The following is a 20910-nucleotide window of genomic DNA, read 5'->3' on the forward strand; positions in this document are numbered from 1 at the left end:
GATTTCGCAGCCTAATTCAGTTTTCTTTCCAACCCTTTATGTGTGTCTTTATCTCTTCTCTCACCCCCCCCCCTACACACACATGCACACACACACACACACACACACACACACACACACACACACACACACACACACACACACACACACACACACACACACACACACACACACACTAATGCCAGTCCCTCTCTGTCTTCAACATAGAGTTATAATCCCCCCTATGTCTGCTGTCAGCTGTGCACCCTGTGACTCGGCCCTATTTGAACCACATGTTTGTTGCAGAAAGAGGCAGGCAGCCACTCCTGTATATTTCACACACACATAGTTGACTTCACAGACCGTCTCTTCGTTAGCATCCAATCTGTTTCACATACGCACACACAAACACACGTCACACACACTCACAGAGTCTCAGAGCTGGGTGCTCTGACTAGGCATTTCCTGGCTCCCATGTCTGGAACAGAGAACCCCGTGCCCCTGTCTTGTGGGTTTTGGGGGTGGGAGAGAGCGAGCGAGAGAGAGAGAGAGGCAGAGAGGGAGAGGAGGGGAGCAAAGCAGAGATTTGAAGGAGAAACGGGAGAGGAGGAGGGGAGTGTGAGAGAAGAAAGGACTGAGCACCATGTGTTCCAGGATGAGGTGCTCTCTCACAGGTCTCGCTGTGAACCGTCTGGGTTTTTAAACTTTAATGGCCAGCAAAATGCCAGACGGGGGGCCTAACGACGACGCACCCTCCAATTCCACAAGGTCAACAGCAAAGAGGCAGCATAGGAGAATGCCAAACGATTTGAGTCCAGCCAGACGGCCGTGATTGGGCTGCCGAGACGATAACGGTCTCCCTCCCTCAACGCTAAGCCCACACTTTGATAAACAAGCTTTGTAATGTTCGTTTTGGTGTGACAGGGCTGAAGGAGATGGTTGTTGTTGTTGGACATCTGTGTGTGTGTGTGCGTCTGCCGCATTTCCTTGACTTCAGCCCTGTGATCCACTGACTCTTCCCTCTTTCCACTGGTCCTGTCTCGACCTGTTTGATGGGAAGCAGAGAGGCGGTGTGCAGGAGCGGATGGAAAATGCGGAGAATTTTCACCACGCCCTAGGGGGGGGGGGGGGGGGGGCGGCGACACTAGCTGAACACATGAAACGCTTGTGGCTGAACTGCTAATTTTCTTTGTCTGTAATGAGCGAGAAGCTGTTGTGGTTGTGGGAGCGAAGGCAAATGTTTCCTTTAAAGTTTGCGGCTATAAACACTGGTGTAGTCCTATATGAGAGACACACACACAGACACACAGAGTCATACACAGAGAGACAGACAGACATTGAAAGAGAGAAACAGAGGGAAAAGAGTGAAGAGAGAGAAACACGAAGAGAGAGAGAAAGAGCCACTGTTCTTTGCAGACAAGCCATGCTGTGTCTTGGAAGCCACTCGTGTTTACCCGGCCTGTGACTAGAAGTTGTTATCAGCCCAGGTCACGTTGCATTTCAGTCATTCACATCCATGTATATACATGCTGTCTCACACACGCCGACAAACACACACACACACACACCGAGCCAACCGTACCCCGCCCCACCACGCGCGCACCCACACTCTATGACATACACACGCATGGCACACACGGCACCCTGCAAAACAAAGGCGCTCGCAGGCCCCCGACAAACGTGCCCACGCCCTCCCTTGAGTGACCCAGTAGAAGGGCATGCCTTTGTCAGCAGATGTCGGGTCGCAGGTGTGTGTTCCTGTGCCTGGCGCTCCATTCGTTTCATCCTCTCCTCTGGAGGCTGCCCATTTGTCTGTGGCCCTGTTTCATTTCAGCCCTCTCTCCAATCCACCTTCCCCCAGGAGGACGCCAGCGTGTCGGCAGTATTACCGGGAGGAGGGGGGACGGGGGGGACGGGGACGCAAGCAGTCCCAGTCAGCTGTAGTGGCCCTGCTGCAATCTTTGAGATGAGATTGGTTTCGAATTTGGGCCGAGATTTCACCTGTGATGAGAAGATGCCGTTTCCACACAGTGGGACGCGTCCAAATCGAAACGCGGGCGCCTGAGCAACGCGTGCGACAACAAGTCATGGAATTTGCAAAGTTGGCAAAATGATCTTGTACTAATGAGAGTAAGGCATTGTAAGACCTTTGCAGCAGTTAACCCATTAAGACCTGAAGCCGATTCTACATGTCTCCTAAATCCCAACAGTATTCTGAAAATGAAGTTTCCAATATCCGTGGTGCTGAAATCTTTTTCATGTCAAGGACTCTCAAAATGATATATATATATTTTGTTCCAGGCACCCCAGAAGCAAAGATTTGAGTTAAAAATGTTAGCTTTAAAAATATATATATTCAAAGATTTGCACACATTTTCACAATTTTTCAAAAATAGTGCTATGAGCTTGTATATCTGCTATTCTTGAATAGCCAAAGTGTAAAATAATGCTTTTTAGCTCAAATCAAAAAATTACACAGATGCGTTCCAGGTCCTAATGGGTTAAAGTTGCTGGATCGTGTCATTGCCAATTTTGCATCATCAGCATTCCTGAATGTCATTAGCTGCGTTGGACGATGATGGGTAAAATTCACTACCTGTGCCATCCTTACACGCGTGTGTGCATGCACACACACACGCAGAGAAAACGTGCGCACCTACTCCAGGTCCACACACCAAAGATAAAGTGCACCGGCTGGATGTAATATTAGGCTCGACTTTCCAATTTATCCCCTCCCCACACCCTCAACGCCTCATTGCGGATGTTAATGACTTCTGCAGTGTAACCATTTAAAGAGCGCTAAAGGGAAATGATTGGTGGGACAAGTTGGGAGTATTTATCAACCTCTGCAATAGGCATTGTTTGAATCGAAAAACCTGTAGGGCACCCACTTGTACGCAACCGGTTAGCTCGCCTCGCCCCAGCGCTCCCTATTTGTTGGCTTGTCAGAAATAAAGCTTTAAATATTGCCGTCGTCCAAAAAAGGGTGGAAAAAAAAGAGGATGTGTATTTGGCAAATTGTTAGGGCCTGGGTAATTGGTGGGGAGTATGACGGGGGCTGACAGAGTGGCGAGTGAGCGACGTCTTTGTTAAGAGCCAGGGACGCCGCTCGGACGGACATGAAGGCACTGGCGGCTGACAGCGTCTGAAAGTAGCCGTAGGGCATCCATCCGTTCCCTTTCTCCATCCATTCCCGTCCTCTGCTTTCCCATCACCCCATCTCTCTATCCATCTGCCATATTCTTTTTTCTTGTGCCCGCTCAGACCTCAACCTGACAACAAAAGGGAGAAGAGACCGAGAGACGTGTCTAGCACACAGGTCATCGCAGCTTTTATTCCCCCTGTCCGCTGGAGCGGAGACACGACAGTCTTCCCTTTCTATGTTCTGTTTGCTGTCTGTACAGAGCTTTCTTCTCTCTCCCTCGCTCTCTTTCACTACCCCAACAGAACCCCCCCCCTCCCCCCCCCCCGGCCACCCATCAACCCCCAGGGGGTAGGGCTGTTTTTACAAAGACGGTTTTAGCTGTAGCTTTGGCAGGCTTGGCTTCTGTCAACAAGGGTAGGAGCTGCTTGGATTTGCAGCAGCATAAAGGGATCTTGTGGGTTTGAATCCGGGTCAAAGGGAGCCGGACCTAATGGGGATGTGCTGGATGTACTGATCCCACTTCCCCTTCCACTTAGTCTTTCTATATGGACGTGTAAGTTAGGAAGCCATTTTAGAAATTTAGCCTGTTAAATCTCTAATCCTAGAATCTGTAATTGTGAACATTCCCATTCCCCCGGCATGTCTCAGTAGGAATAGAGATAATTTCCTCCTGTTAGTGCTAGTTCTTTTAAGCCCCACTAGCCCCTACACGTAAACCCTATATACTTTGACTTTTTCCCTCTACGCCAAATCTCTTTGCTGAAAGTAGCCGTGATAACCTTAGTGGGGGAACATAGGTCCGGGGAACATAGGTATGACCCCTAGCCAATCTACTGAAAATAGCCAATCTGCATCTGCAAGCCTATTATGAATCTGACTTTCTCAGAATAGGCAGATTGCGGTTTTAGCCACGGATAACCGCAGATTGGGTGGATTTGGGTCATGAAAATTAATTGCGGATTGGGTTAGGGTGAGTGAAATTATGCGGAAAATATTAATGTCATATGGTAGGCCTATTATAGATCTATATTATAGCTTTTAAAAAGGCTATTAATGTGACAAAAATTTTCAGCGGGCACGAATTATCCGCCTACTACAAAATTCACACGAATTAATTCGGTTGGATGACGGATAGATGATGATGACTGTGCATCTCTAGTCACTAGGGTTCAAGTTAAGGCCCCTACACACCAATATGATGCTGGGTAGCGTGGCCTTCGTGGAGCATCTGTAGCGGACAAATTCGTCATAGTTTGTGCAGTGTGTCTCATGTCGTTGGCAGTAGTCAGCCATTAGTGCTGGTCCAATCACCTGACTGAGTATGTTGACTCGGCGGAGATGGTCAGGCAGGGAGAGCTCTCTGTTTAGCTGTTCGGCCTGAGCAAATCGGAGCATGAGAAGAAGTGAACAGCGAGCCATCGAGGAGACCAAGGCTCTACAATGCAAGTATTTCACTTGCATTTGCCACTTAGAATGTGTAAATTAACAAGCACAGTGTGCAACCAACCGTAATCTTTTCAATCTAAAGTGAAAGAGAATTCGTTCAAAGTAATTCAAACTATTTCGTAATCTATTATAACCCAGCCCCATGCCTTTTCCGAATCATTCCTAATACTTTTAAGTAATCCCAAATCAATTATTGCCATCAGTTGAGATAGTAATGGATTGTAATTGCATATGGCTCTAGACAGCACGCACCCGAGAGTGTGTGTTTTGCAGGCACTTCACAGATGCAGTTATTTAATGGAAAGCACTCATTTCTGGTGAAAGAACATCATTATTGATGACACTTTTCATTTGTAATGGTGAATAGGCATAGCTCCTGCAGCGAGTATTGTGCCCATTTATATGATCTGCTTCCAATGTGACACATCCGACACAAAAACATAAGGGTATACTCTTCTACTGGCAGTGGGAAAGACGTAAATCACCTATTTCTTGCAGGCTTTCCCACATCTAAAAAAGTGGTGTAACATTATTCATTCATGTATTATTCAGCCATTATGGCAAGGAGTTTTTTCCTCTCACGCAAGTACAGAACAGTGCCATCAACTGACCATAATCGGCAGTCTGTGTTTGGAGTAACTTTAAACGTGAGACGTCTCCAACATCACCCGATCTGATCACCTGCCATAGTCAGTTAGTCCAAGAGTCAGCTTGGTGTTCAGGGCCTTTCGATTTTCACAGATATGTGTATACTTTCACAGATGCACCCTTCCCCCTCAACTCAGGTCTGGAACCACAAAAACACTAGAGGACGTATTTTAGACCAGGAGTCTGTTGCAGACTTTGCTGTGAGTCACACCAAGGCTCAGGATGACACTGAGAGATAGACAGCTGCTGGAAGCCTACACACTTGTGTCTGGCCCCCAATTGATTGGGCCATCTCCGGGAGACAGACCTGACTGCCTGCTGCTCAACTCATCAGTGGCCTCACCTCATGTGCTGGCTGTTTTTAAACCGACTAAGACAGCAGATAGGCCTTGCATTGATTTTTGCCACGTAATCTAGCTCTAATTTACGTGTGAGTTTCAGACGCAGACAATTTCGCCTAAAGACCGGAGGTTAGTGATCCTCGTCTTAAAATTATGCTTGGATTGTAGCGTAAGAGCAACTTCCAACTAAGGCAGCGCACCCAGCCGCCCAGATATTTGAACAGCGCACACAACTTGTTGCATCATGTTCGACAGCACAAGCTGACACCATGTACTGTATGCTTTTTGACCTCTCCTGCACTCGGCAAGTATGGAACGTGATAAGGGAGCTTAAAGAGCAGCATGAATCGCAAAGGAAAATGAAAGAAGAATGACTCTCCTACGGACAAAGGCGCCCCGGCAAAACCCCAGATGAATCTTCGGCTAGCCGTCTAGCACGCTCTGCTGGCTCTGTCCCACAATGCACCAGTGTGGCAGGAGTCCTTCAGAACAGAACAGGAGGTTGGTTAGAAATGTATGTTTTTAAATAATTTGTAGCTCATGAATGTTTCAGGGGAGCGAGTGCCGACATGCATATCTAAAAAAGAAAAGGAAAAAAAATAACCTTTTCTCTGTGCTGAAATTGAAAGGCGGTGAAGTATTGAATTACCCACAGCTGTAAGGCGAGAGGCAACGTTCACAATTGTTCACACCTTACTCGCAGTGTGAAGCCGTCTTCTTCCTCTGTGTTATCTCTGAGGCGATTGGGTTTCACGATATGAGAGCGAGAAGGAGGGGTGTGGGCAGGTGCTGTGAAACATGAGCACCAGTGTTTCTGTTTCTCTCTCTCTGCAGACGCTGTCTGGCAGGAACGGGGGAGATTTGTAAGGTAGCGATTTTGGACTGTCATTAAGTCAATATGTGGCGAGAGTCGAGTGCTTTATTTTAACAGACTGAAACCTGTCACTCCACAATGAGCGGCGCGTGCCGTTTGCGTCCGTTTTCTTCCCTTAATTGGTCCTCTCCTCATCCATAATCACTGTGGTTATAAAACAGCCTAATTTATACTCCGTTGCTTGTTGGAAATAACGAATTTTTGAGGAGCGACGCTGTTGTGCCACAGAGTATAAATTAGGCTTAAATGGGAGAGAGGGGGGGGGCGAGGGTAGAAAAACTAGCGAGAGAGAAAGCGGTAATGAGACATACAGAATCCAGTCCCTCAGAGGCCCGGCCAGCTCGCCAACTGCAGCTGCTTGCACTCGCCTCATTTGAGTCATGGTGTGTGTGTGTGTGAGAGAGAGAGTGTGCATGTACTTGTGTGTTTGGTGGTATGCATGCATGTCTGAGTATGCATAAGGCGCGCGCGTGTGTGTGTGTGTGTGTGTACACTCCTTTGCTTGTTTGAACCTGCTGCATCATGGGCTTACAACGCTGCCTTCATATGACCCGGCCTGAAGCAAGTTGCAGAGTAAATATGAGAGGCTTTATGAAGCACCTATCTAGCAGTATCGCCCTGCCTGCCGTCTCTGTTTTCACTTAAAGCACACAGGGAGTTCTTGTCAGTTGAGTTAACCCAAAGTGCACAGACCGCTTTAAGTAACCCAATGATGCCGCGCTACATACAGCGTGAATCGCTCGGCTCTTGCATCGCACCACATTAGAGCTCTCAGCTACAACTGCCGCTACCACAAATCACCTCCTATCAGCGCCGCGGAATCAGTGAGTACAAGCAGCGTACATCAGCCTCATTGCTGTAGGGCTATAACGCCAACCAGCCCTGCTCCTTTTTTTTTTATTAAATCCAATCCATTATACCCACGGCCGACGCCTTTCCGCACAGCCGTTAGTAGTCCTTCAACAGTTGGTACATAGAATGCTGTGTTTAGAGGTGAACACATGCAATGCCTCCCTCACCAAGGCTGATTCTTTTTTCTTTTCTTTTTTTTAATATCTATTTCTCTCTCTATGGTGCAAGTTTGCATTGTCCATAAGGTGCACAAATAGCCTATGGCAAGTCCTAAGATTGCAGGCAATGATTGGCCGTTTCTTTTCAAAGCTGACTTTGACTTTATTTTTTACGCTGAGGCCATTCTAGAACAATGCTTGTCTGTATGCATGCATGTCTATCACCTCACACGTAGTCGTAGACCCATCATAGGTCATTCAGCTACCATGCTTCACGTCAGGAATCCGAAGCACCTCCAGTCATGAATGCCTGAAGTGCCTGGTGCTGTACTAAAAGAAATGTAATTAGAGCGTGAAAGTTAGGTCGTAGTTTTAGCTCGCGGTTTTAGGTCGTGGTTGAAAATCTGTGTAGCTAAATGCACTAGAGGTCCCTCAACAGAGGCCCTTCAACTTTAGGTATAATGGATTGGATTTAATTAAAAAAAGGTGCAGGGCTCGTTGGTGTTGTGGCCCTAGTCTAGGGCGGCCATAGCTGACTGGGTAGAGAGGCCACCTGGGAAACGGAAGGTCCCGGAAGGTTCACGCCCCGGTCCCGGTCTATGTGGCCCTTGTGGTCTATGTGGACCTTGTCCCTGAGCAAGACCATTAACCCATGACTGCTCCCCGGGCGCTTTATTAATGGCACTTGCTCTCTGTTCCTAATAGGATGGGTTAAATGAAGAGGATAGATTTCACCAATGTGCAAATGTACTTAGGCCTGTCACAATTTTCTCTTACACCAACATTGTTCTTGTGAAGCAATTTTGTTGTTGGTGTTGAAGTATGTATAAAGATCACGGTTTCCATTTGGCCAAAGGAGACAGATCGCCACGCCCACACACTGCTAGTTTGTCAATATAGGGAAGGGTTTTGCAAAACGTTCCTTTTTTTTCCTTTTTTTCTCGACAAAGCTGACATTATTTTTCACAATACTGTATTGATTATCCAGCCCCTCGTATCGATATGTAGTCACATACTCCGCAGAGATGCCTTTACTTACCTTATACTAATAATAGCTAAAGATTGGACTGGGAGGTCACGCCATTACTAGACTCCGGAGACATGTGATAAACATGTATCATTCAGATATTCCTTTCTAATTGGCTACAATTGCTTTCCAGAGTTGACGGGAGGGGCCTATTTCACACGTACACACAAATAGCCCAAAATCATGAATGCATCTGCCAATAGCCCCCAAATATGAATCACACATTGAGGGGCCTTTAAACAAAGCAGAGCCAAAAGGATTTTTTTTCATGACGGGAGTCATGGTGACAATGAGCGTCAAAGAGGGTTTTGATATTCCATATTGTTTGCCTGTAATTACTTTCCAAAATGAGTTGGATGGGCCTATTTATTACAAAAAACACTATCATAAATGCAACATCCACCATCTCCACATCCACATCAACCCCAAATGGGAATCAATCACAGGTTGAGGGGCCTCTGTGGAGCGCACCTCCTAAAACACTTTACCTTCCTTTAGGGGTCACCACAAATGCAAAACGTAGCACTGCATGTTGTAGTATCTTGTTCTGTTTTAGACCACACTTTTTCTCGTCCTCTGTGTACTAAAACTACCTTCCTTCCTTCCTTCTTCCAGAGCTTCCCGTCGGACGAAGGCTGGCCTTTCGCGAAGTACCTGGGGGCGTGCGGGCGCATGGTGGCCGTCAACTATGTGGGCGAGGAGCTGTGGAGCTTCTACAACGCACCGTGGGAGAAGCGCGTGGACCTGGCGCGCCAGCTGATGGACATCGCCGAGCAGCTGACCAACAACGACTTCGAGTTCGCACTCTACCTGCTGGACGTCAGCTTTGACAACTTCGCCGTGGGCCCGCGCGACGGCAAGGTCATCGTGGTGGACGCCGAGAACGTCCTGGTAGCAGACAAGAGGCTGATAAAGCAGAGTGAGTGCCCGGCATTGTATGTTCTGTGCATGTGTGTGTGTGTGTGTGTGTGTGTGGTCAAGTGTATACTCATGTGTGCGGGTGCGATATGCATAAGCCCCCCATTCCTTCAGTTGCCATGACAATTCATCGCGCACGTGTGACTGTGAGTGAAAGGCACACCTTAATGACCTGCCAGTCTTCAGTTTTCTACTCCTCTGGAGCCAGAAATGAGTGAAACACACCTGAGAGTTAGACCCCCAGCATATATTACCAACTTGCGTTAGACTATTTCACACATGGATTGTCAAGCATCGTTATTACCCATATACCTGAGGGAGTGGTCTACTCTCTCCTCTCTCTGATGTTGCACTTCTGAAAAAAAACTCGGAATTTTACATACCTTATCTTAAACCTTCTATCCATTTGGCGAGGTCAAGGAAAGGTCAGTGGGAGGGAACATCGCTGCCGGTCTCTCGAAATCACAACGCCACCACCACTAACCCCCCCCCCCCCCCGACCCAAGCTCGTGTGCTGTGTGGTTGGCATGCGTGTCCCCATCAAAGCTCAGATTGTCCTGGATAACGAGCTATCTTAGCTGACCCAGATTTTGTCCCCCTCCCTCTTTCACACAGAGAGAGAGAGAGAGAGAGAGAGAGAGAGAGAGAGAGAGGGGGAGGGAGGGAGAGAGAGAGATCATGTGCATACAAGCTGACTCGTTTCCTATCCCCTCCCCTCACCACCTTCTTCCAGCGAGGAGAACAGAGGAAAGGAATGCCACCCAGCCCGGCCCTTAGATGTTTTCCTTCCTGCAGAAATCCCATTAAAGTGATAAACTGGTGTGTCTCTAGGTGCTGAGGTGCCACTGCTGTGCCCTGTGACAGATATGAGGAAGTGTGTGTGTGTGTGTGTTTGTGTGCACATACTGTGATAAACTCATACTATTAGAAATGATTGGCTGGCCAAAATAGAAGGATTGTCAATGGAAACTATGGATTGATGCGCAATAACATGTCAATGATGATAATGTCAAGGTGTGTTTCCGCACATGTGTGTGTTTTTGCCAAGAGATTTTCTCAGGCTACAGTACATTTTTACCTCCTATGTGACTGATGGTGCACACACACAGGACTGCGTGTGCACTGTCCACTCATGTGAGCATGTGCATCATTGCTAATAGCCGCGATTTTCCACTCTGTCATGGCAGCCCTATCTAGCCGCGGAGAATGATCCGGCAAGGTTGAGACTCTTCTTTGTACAGAAACGCATTCAGAGCTCGACAACTCCAAGCTGCTTATCCTGACCATTCAGAGTTTTAGCCTCAAGAATGAATGTGTGCGCATGCATGCCCGCGTGCATGCCATGCATTGTGTGTGTGTGTGTGTGTTTGTGTACTTGTGTGCTCTCAAGTCGCAGGGGACACGAGGAAGAGGGCGAGGATGAGGACGGTAATGAGCTTTACAGGTCAGCGGAAAACATGTCCGCATGGTGTTCGGAACCCGGGGTGTGGTAACCTTTCACCGGTTGCCTCGACAACTCAATCGTGGCAATTAGGAGAGCCGGGACGGAAGGTGCGGCGCGAGTCTCATCAGTCCAGACAGAGAGCCCATTGATTTGCAAATCAAAACAGTGCAGAAAAGCCACGCGCTGTTCCGCACCCCCCCCCACGCGTTCTCTCTCGGTCTGTCACATCCATATTGATGCTGTGCATCCTATTATAGATGAAGAAGACTTACCGTGATAGTGTTCTGCTGCAGTTTGCATTATCCAATGGTGCGAAAAAAAGTACCCCGCGCACCTTCCCCGTGATTATATCGAGCTAAAGGAAGGTTATCACATGCCAGTGGCTTTTGGAAGCAAATATATACTGTATAATGTACACCCTTCAATCACTCTCTATTATTCCAATTCCCTCAAACCAGAGGTGTAAAGTAAATAACTACATTTACTCAAGTACTGTACTTAACTCATTCACTGCCAGACTTATTTCTGGCTGCGTGCACCCATTGCCAGCGATTTTTCAATTTTCGTACCCTTTTCAAGTAGTCACAGAATATTTATCTCCAGTATGCTATCACAGCGGGTTTCACTGCTTCCGCGAAAAGAAAAAAAAATGTCATCGCGACCTCCCCGTTCAATTTTATACGCCTTTGAAAATAGCATATCTCGGCCAAAAATACATAGTAAAAAAAAAGTACACAGGAACCAAGATACAGCCTTTTTAAGTAATAAGTTAACCAAGAAGTGAATGGAGCAGCAAATCTTCGGATCACAATATTTTGGGTTCTGAAAGTTTTTTTTCCAAAGGTTGCTTTAGTCGTCCTTGGCAGTCTGGGCCTTTGGAAAAAAATCGCCAAAGTCATCCTATGGCAGTGAATGAGTTAAGTACAGTTTGAGGTATTTTCTGGAGTATTTCCAATTTTCAGTACGTTTACTTCTACTCCAAACTCTGAGGCAAATATTGTACTTTTACTCCACTACAATTATTTGAAATTTACTGTTACTGGTTACTTTGTAGATTTTGATTATTATTACAAAACATACATTAACCACTTCAGTCCTATATATATATATATATATATATATATATATATATATATATATATATATATATATATATATATATATATATATATATATATATATATATATATATATATATAATTTCAGCCATTTGAAAATAGCCGATCTACAAGCTAAAAGAATTGAGTACTTTTTCCACCACTGTCTCACACTAATACAATAAATACACACCTCTCACACACACACACCACGCACACACACAGACTCACACACAAACGCAACACAAAATACATTTCCCTTTGTTCTTTGTTCCTCTGGTGCCTCTGTCTCATACACGTTCACTCACTCAGAAGCACACACACACCCACATACACACACACACACAGCTCGTACTTGTGAATGCCACCAGTACGGCCGCACTAACAAGTATTTCAGACCCAATGTCTGAGCGCGGCCTCAGGCAGACGGAGGGGAGTGAGCGGAATGAGGATGAGACGTACCTGAGACTTCCTTAACATGGAAGGTACCGGCCGGGGGGGGGGGGGGGGAAGAGACAGATGGAGGTCAGGCCTCCTACCTCATCTGATTTCTTTCTTCTGTTTTTTCTCGCTTCGGTAATGTTGTGATTTCGTTTTCGTGGGGGGCGGGGGGTGGGAAGGGGTGTAAGGTCAGGTTTTCAAGGACAAGCTCCCTTTTGTTAAACCTCATATATATATATATATATTTTTTTTCTCCAGTGCTCATCATTGTCCTTGAGATTTAACCCTTCCTTCACTTTTTTTTGTGCAATTCTCCCCACTGTGTGTGTGTGTACTAGTGCTGTACATTTTCCTCTATAATCCCATTCTAATTTCAATGCTTTATTATTTCATAATAAATAAATATATTCACTGCTGGTTTGCGTCGCTTTGTAAGCGGCTGTGCTTTACCCACTTTCCCGCTTGCATGCGTTTGTAGTAGCTACTTTTAGATGGATGTTAGTTACTGTACTATCATAACAAGATCCATCCATCGTTCCGACCACAGCGCCCGTAGCGTAGCCTACGTTTCCTAAGAGAACGGGCTCTGCAGCTCTCCATCCACCGCACCGTCCCAAGCGCTGCGGCTGATCGCCACAAGTCCACGATGTAGCGACGGACAGAGTAAACAATGTTCCATAAAAACTTTCGCCGTTGTCATAATTATGAAAGTTTCTTGAACTTAACTTTCAAGTGAAGTTTATGGGGGGAAAGGGAGGGAGGAGTGTGTGACCAGACACATGCCGAGAGGCACACACACACACACACACACACACACACACACACACACACACACACACACACACACACACACACACACACACACACACACACACACACACACACACACACACACACACACACACACACACAGGCGCGCGGTCGAACGTGCACAACACAGACCCATTGGGTGGTATGGCAGCAACAAACGTTCATATTAACTTTCTGTGTGCAGTGCATGCACTCAAACTTTATTGTTAATCATGATGACGTGATGAAAGCCTTTGTTTTTGTATCGGTAGGTTAGGTTTTTTTCAATTTTTTAAACTACATTCGAATGGCAATTTCAGCATTTGAATGTTATAAAAAAAATTCTCATTCAAATTATTTTCGAATCCCGAATTTCGTTCTGACAGCACTAGTGTGTACTGCCTGTGTATGTGTGAATAATGGAACACACACTCATGCTGTCTGTCAATCAATCTTGAGGTGTGATGCATGGCTGCTTCTGAAACATTAATTGCCTCACTTGCTTGGCATATTGGCGTGAATGTCTCTCTGTGTGTGTGGCAGGCGATACACATGGATCCATCTCCCATCACCCATGCTGATTGAGGTGGATAGACCCCTCCTCTGCCCGGGAGGGGGATCCACAGAGGCCCTTAGTCGACGGGGCAGTGCTGGATATTTGATTGAGTTGTTCTGACTAGCAAACAGAAGTGCATTAGAAGCGCTGATACTCTGATTATGTGTTTGCGTCCTTGGGGGTTCTTTTCCTCAACAACGCTATTGATCTGCTTTTTAATGCAGCAGCACTGATGGCTTTCTCATCATTCCAAGTTATTTCCGCAGCTCCTCTCTCTCTCCCCCGCACAAGTCTCTAAACAGAAAAAGAGAGGTGAAATGAGCTTCAGGACGGTGGTGGTGGGGGGAAATTGATTTTGCTCAATGAAAGTGAAAAGGGTTTCATTTTTGTTGCGGAGAAATGGTAGATGAGTAGTTTGATTGGTTTGCACAAGTCCAAAATAAAATCTCCCAAATAGCCTTAGAGGCAAATGGCTTCCCAGGTCAGGTTGAATTAATCGAGCCTGAATTGTTGCCACTTTCTCGTGTCCTTACCTTGACCTATCAGCCAGAACTCCTGAATTCAGAAAATGGCAGCAGTTACTCACTCGGTAAAACTGGATAATGGCATGTTTGTAACCAGCAGTCACCGTCATTTAATATGTTAAATGCTCTTGAAATAAGATCCGTTTCACTTGCCTGGGCAGACCTTTTGAAGACGGAAAGAACACCACGCAATGTCAACCTAAGCATACGGTAACCACACATCTAAATGCATTCAAGCGGATGAGGCATCCTCCTCGTGTGATCCCAGCCAAATGGAATCTATAAAATCATGACATTTCAGCTGTGCAACCTTCATTTGATGAAGGCCGCGGGGCTGAAATATCCTGATTTCATTACGTATTCATCCGCTGCATTTGGTGCAACAGAAAATGATATGATACCCCAATAAATACAACCCAATAAATATTTAAATATATTTGGAATGACTGCAGCCCCTTTCCTTCCACTCTATAAAAATAATAGACTCGGAAAGTGGAAGTGAAAGCAATTGAAAAAGTAGAGTGGAACAGAGGGGCATGAAACAAGGGTAAAACTGAACTTCCAACGGTTCAAAGTTGCATAGTAAAACGGTCTGCAAAATATGCCATTGGTGGTACCAACCAAGATGGGAAACACAATAAATGTTTTCCATCACCTGAAAAGGTACCAACCCAGCGACAGCAACAAGAGTATATAATGAGGGTCCGAGTTAATGTTATTATGGCCACATGTTTTGTCCAACATGCCAGTGGTGCTGTACCAAACAACAAACATTCGGATCGTCGTTTGCGTCCATTGCCCTATATGGAAAGCGCTCGAAAAGGAGCAAGGAACAACTAGCACAGTTTCTTACTTTACAACAAAAGACATGATTCCTCTGAGCACAGTGGTGAAAGATGGATTGGATAACTGGAACTGATTAAAGTGCTGGAGTCCAGGTTTGAGCTCCCAGGGAGAAAAACGGCACTGCTTAATTTTCATGAAGAGTGCCATGGAAACTGTTAATGCACTTTAGTTGACTGTAAAAATCTCTTGCCCTGCTATTCTCTCCCTCGCCAGTTCACCTAGGGATGTGCGCAGCAACTAATCTCACAGACGGAACCGATTAAACGTCTAGTATAAGATTAAGAAAATTGCCACACCCACATTTCCATCTATAAGGCCAAACATCAACACAAGAAATGTTTGTGGAACTATAAACACCATTTGAAAATGATATTCAAATAACCAAATCTTATTTTTAATGCTGCAGAATAGCGCATTTTGTGACCATGCTCCATGATTATCCTACAAGAAATTTGTCTCACGTCAATTCAAAATGGGGAAAACCATGTTTAACTTCGCTGAATGAAAAGTGTATCTCCAGTGAATATTCTGACGGCCATACAACCATGCTCTTGTATTTACATTGGGAAGGTATTTTCCATACGTTTTCAATTGATGCAGCCACCACATTACACGTGGGTGTGGGGGGGGTGTCTGTCTCTGGATTTTGCCCAAATATGGGCATGCCTCACATGTGTACCGTTTATGCACATGTCCGACGAGTTCTGTTGTGTGTAAGTCGTCAGACCAGACCTCGATCAACGAAAGTGGGAGGGAGAAAGAGCCTTTTTCGCCCATGCACAATAACCGGGCTAAACGTAATATGTTTAATCTGATCCATTTCACCCTTTGTGCCCCCCCTACAGACAAGCCAGAGAACTACGACGTCTGGTACGAGAGCCGCTTCGAGCCGTGCGACAAGGAGGCCTGCCTGTCCTTCTCCAAGGAGTCGCTGTGCTCTCGCGTCACCGTGGACCACAACTACTACGCCGTGTGCCAGAACCTGCTGTCACGCTACGCCACGTGGCGGGGCACCACGGGAGGCCTCCTCCACGACCCCCCCGCCCACATCTCCAAAGACGGACAGCTGGACGCACTGCTGGACGAGTGCACCAACCCCAAAAAGCACTACGGCCGCTTCCAGGCGGCCAAGGAGCTGCGCGAGTACCTCACGCAGCTCGCCGCCTCCGCCTCGTCCTCGGCCGCAGCCAGGTAATGAACGGAGCTAGCGTTAGCCTGAAGGGGGGGGGTCAGTGGGGGAGGGGAACCTCGTGGCCCTGAACTTTTGAACTCTTGAGATGTCCCAGTCCTCATGTGAGACGCTGCCCGTGTACCCCCCACCCTCCCCCCACTCCTGCTGGACACCAGAGCGCAGGAGAGCGAGTTCTGAGGAAAGGTGGGCAGATCTAAGGGATTCTGGTTCAGACCAGGACCGAGAGGGAAGAAGTGATCTCTCTCTCTCCCTCTCTCTCTGCCTGCCATCCTGGGTAGAAGGTGCTGGTGAGGGTGGCAGAGGGGCACAGGCATATGCTGCCCCCGCTGGCGCTAGGCTAACGCAGCCCAGGACAAGTAAGCAGTAGTAAAACAACATCCATTCTCCTGCTCACCCCGTAGAAAACGCCCACCATCCGTCTCTATCAGTCCATCAAAAAAACACCCAACCGGTTTTCTCTTTTTGCTGCCAGCCTCTCTCGTTCCTGTTGTTTGAGACGGGGGGACATTTTAATCGACCAATGCGTTTACACTTTAGCTGCGCTGCCGTCTCCCTTCCGGTAGCACCGAGTTTCGCCAGGAAGGTGGAAGCGGTTGGAACCTTCCACTGTTTTGGCAGCTGAAAAGTCCCAGTCACAGCAGGTAGAGAGAAGCAAACTGGTGGGTGGGGTGGTGGGGCTGGGGCAGTTAGTTTTCATGCAGGAAGAAAACTCTTAACAGCGACCCAAGTCTTATTTCCTGCTACACCAATCAATCACTTGATTTCCAGGTCTCCGTAGTGTGGCAATCAGCGTTTTATTATTATTATTATTATTATTATTATTATTATAGGACGTAGAGGAAAAAGGGAGACCTACTGTACATAGGAACAGGAAAAGGCAAGGGTGTGATTGGACAGTGGCGGTGCACGTTGATGCAGATGTGCATATACCAAAGAGGCTATATGTAATGATAAGAAGCCCCAACAGTACAGAATGGCATCACCTTTCCCTCCAATTATTCCCCACGAGAGTTGTCCAGAGGAGCTTAAGTGTTTTCACAAGTGACACAGGAAACGATGGCCTTCATATTGACTTTTTTTTCTTACACAAATCAACCCAAATCCAGGGATTTGCATTCACATATTACCCATCTTCCACCCTATACCTTTATTGACAAATGGACTGAGGTAAAGTAAGTGGATAAACCTAGATTAATCTTACTTCATCAAGGTCAAATAGGAAAAAATCAATGAAAATATGGAGGGATGTCTGGATTTTTGTGTGTATAGGTGTTATTCTTCGAGGTCTGGGGATACAAGATCACATTGTGCATAGCAGTAGCATGTACAGTAGTGCCAGGCTCTCGAATTAACTGGCTGTATCGCAGTGAATCACATGAATCTCCATTGTCGGACGTCTCCCCCGGGTACTGTAGTTAGTCGTAGCACGTGCCTGTTTGGAAAAGGGAGCAAGGATATATACGGTATCTTGGATGCACAGGGTTTAGCCTGTTTTATCTACTCCCAGATACAGACTTGCATATTTTTGAATCTGGCAGCTCGGAAATTGGTTCAATGTAAAAAAAAAAAAACGAGGGGAAAAAAGGACATCTCTGGCATTCAGTGTGTCAAGCTCTGTTTGTTTTGTTACATTTTCATCAAATTAGCGCATTCGGTTTTGATTTTACACTCAGTGGTCCAATAAATGAAAGCATAATCAGATAGGTTCATTTGGTGGTGGATTAGTAAGAGATCTTACTCAAAGCAGCGCACAAATCCCCTCTCTTGTCCTATCTGTTTAGTATGACATCCGTCTTGGCGTTGTAAAATGGATGATACATGCACAACGGAGTGTTGTGCAATGCAGACAATAGGTAAGACAAGTGGATAAATAGGAGCAGCCACTCCATCCATGAGGAAGCTGAAAATAATAAGCAGTTGCTGTGACCCCCCCCCCCCCCTTTTTGCAAGTACTGGGGAGTCAATACGAGCCCTGTCAAGTTTGGAAAAGCAATAAAGAATAGTTTGGCTAACAATTTATGATTTCTGATTTCATATCTCCCTTTGTTGTATCAGGTACTGTATATTTCTGTTTCCCTAGTCTGGAGGACTCAATAGTTGGAGGGATTTGTATGTGCGTAATTAACTGTCCGCTTTTGTACTGTAATTTCTCATTTGAGTATTATATCAGCATTGTCTGATTTTTCCTGTGCCTTTCATTCAAAAGTTGTACTTACAACTTTTAGTGGGTTTAAATATTAAAAATAAATGAAGATCTCTATATATATATACTTACATGGTGTGCATTGACTTGTCTTTCTTTCTTATCCGTCTCTTTATCACACTCTATTTTGTTTATCCTATATTAAAATTGGCTAATGGGCAAACCTCTGACGTCACTCTGACTTAGCCATAACCATATAACAAGGAGTTCCCAATGCAGCTATGCATCCAAATATGTGTTGTCTAACCTCAATGTGTCGTCATGGCATCAGCCGCAAACAAATCAGTCGGCTCCATATATGGGCACCAAAGCTTGCATGCCCATATATGGCCATATACTGATGACATCAGCGATCTTCATATATGGGCAAGGACTGACAGACACAGAGATCTGGTTGTCCAGCGCCACGATCCGATCGCTATGGTCATGTGCATATATGGGACAGACTGATTTCAACGCAGCGGCAAGGACTCAACGGAGTGTGGTTCCCCGCCGTCGAGTAGTTTGGATATCCTGTTATCCCATATATGGCCATATACTGATGACATCAGGGATCAAATGTATGGGCATAAAAAGGTCAAGGACTGACGCATACAGATATCTCTATGGGCACAAAAGGGACACAGACACATGTGTACTCTCTCTGACAAAGCCCCCAACACTATGACTCAGATATATAGGTTGGATCGGCAGTAGGTGTGTGGCCCCAACTCTATATGTAAGGGCTGCGTAGCGGCCATATATACTTACCAGGTTGCATTGACTGTCTTTTCTTGAGTCTGGAGTGGATTTCTTCATCACTCTCACATTGTGTTTGTATTCGCAGGTGTCGCGGCTGGGGTCTCATATTGCATCTCACACTTGATTTGATTGTCTGTCACTCAGCTGGATGTGTTTGCCATTGCCAGTTGCATATATTATTTGTTTTCCTCACACGTCTGTCCTAGTTTTGATCTTTGTTAGCTATAATCTCATCTCAACAAAAACAAACAAACAAGACTCTTAGCCTCTGTTGCTTTTTTGTTTTGTTCATATTTTATATAACTCGGATGTGATTCCTCTTCATCTACATTCCGAAAACATAAGCTTGTTGGTGTGGTCACGTGTGCAGCGTTTCATGAGATATGTATTACAAGTGCACTGTATTTAGATATCAAAGACAACAGCAAACGGGCAGAGAAAGGAACTCAGAAAGAATCTTATACTAGCGCCACACACACACACACACACACACACACACACACACACACACACACACACACACACACACACACACACACACACACACACGAAAAGGGCTCTTTACCACAGAAAATTGATTTCCTCCTCACGTTCTCTGCGTTTCCTTCCTGCTCATTATTTGAGAGGGGGCATGTTTTATTTGTCGCTTTTGGAGCAAGTGTACACTCTCCTTTGCCTGTCTTGGGCCAGCTCACGCAAACAACATGAAAGCCTGGGGTGGAACAAAGAACGGCTCCAGCCCAGCACCAAAATTAGATGCTGTGTCTCTGTCTCCCTCTTTCTTTCCCTCCATGATTATGTCTCTACCTCTCACCCTCTCCTTCTCCTCTGTAATTGTGTCCCTCTTTGACACACCCGCTGGTTTGTGCGGGGAGCTGATGTCACATTCATTGTGGCAAGAAGAGTGCTGTTTAGCCCTCTGCCCTGTCTCTACACACACAGTGCTGGCTGATGAATGGCCCTGGTAGGGAAGACCACAGAAAACGAATGGGGCACCAGAGGCCCTCTCAGCCGCACCCATTAGTTTGAATAAACATGAGAGCCATTTCAAGGACGGCCACCAGGGCTTTTATATATGGGGTATAGGAAGGAAAGAACTGGAAAATGTCTAAGTTCTGTACACACACACCGACACGCAAAGCGTAAACAAGGCAATGTGGCTGCATTGAGTGAGCATCTGGAAATGTGTAAACACGAAAGTACAGCAAACGGAGATTACACATTTCCCTTACTACGTTACCCATTTGGTTTGAGTGAATTTGCTTACACAAATTGCATTCTAAGTTGTCACGACGAAGTTGGAGGCGAGAGTGTCTTTTTTTGTGCATATTGTGTTTTTGCTGAGCGGTATAGTCGCTACCCGGAGGAAGAGTGGATATTGCCGTAATGTTTCTGTCAGAGGCTGAGGGAGTAGGTAGTATTACAAACGGGGGTAGGAAGTAATTGTGCTGTCTGTCATGTGATTGCCTGTGCCATATCAGCAGGGCCCTTTTTTCCCCCTAAATCCACACAGCGTTTTGAAATCCACCCCCCGAAGTCCTGCTTATCAGGGGAGGAAAAAAAGTCTGAAAAAGCAGAGGTGGGAAGCATCGTAAAGTGTACCGCAAGCACGTTATCTAAATCTCTACACGAGTTTAGCCTCGCCTGTCATATCCCACACCTGGCAAAGAGCAGATATCTTATTCAGGT

General features: G+C 46.1%; 1 protein-coding gene across 2 annotated transcripts in view; it reads left to right on the top strand.

Moving 5' to 3' along the window:
• dipk2ab (divergent protein kinase domain 2Ab) overlaps positions 1-18539 on the top strand; it is a 41028-nt gene extending 22489 nt beyond the window's left edge. The window contains exons 1-3 of one of the 2 annotated variants that reach the window (XM_080417171.1): positions 7066-7257; positions 9086-9389; positions 15931-18539. In XM_080417171.1, the coding sequence (XP_080273297.1) occupies positions 9143-9389; positions 15931-16280 (597 nt within the window). In that variant the 5' untranslated portion in view covers positions 7066-7257; positions 9086-9142 and the 3' untranslated portion in view covers positions 16281-18539. Of the gene's footprint in view, positions 1-7065; positions 7258-9085; positions 9390-15930 lie in introns of those variants that run through there. The other variant, XM_080417170.1, reaches the window with a different exon arrangement.
• Positions 18540-20910: the final 2371 nt, after the last annotated feature.

The sequence above is a fragment of the Gymnoscopelus braueri genome, assembly GCF_963280865.1.
Source record: "Gymnoscopelus braueri genome assembly, chromosome: 21".
NCBI lineage: Eukaryota > Metazoa > Chordata > Actinopteri > Myctophiformes > Myctophidae > Gymnoscopelus > Gymnoscopelus braueri.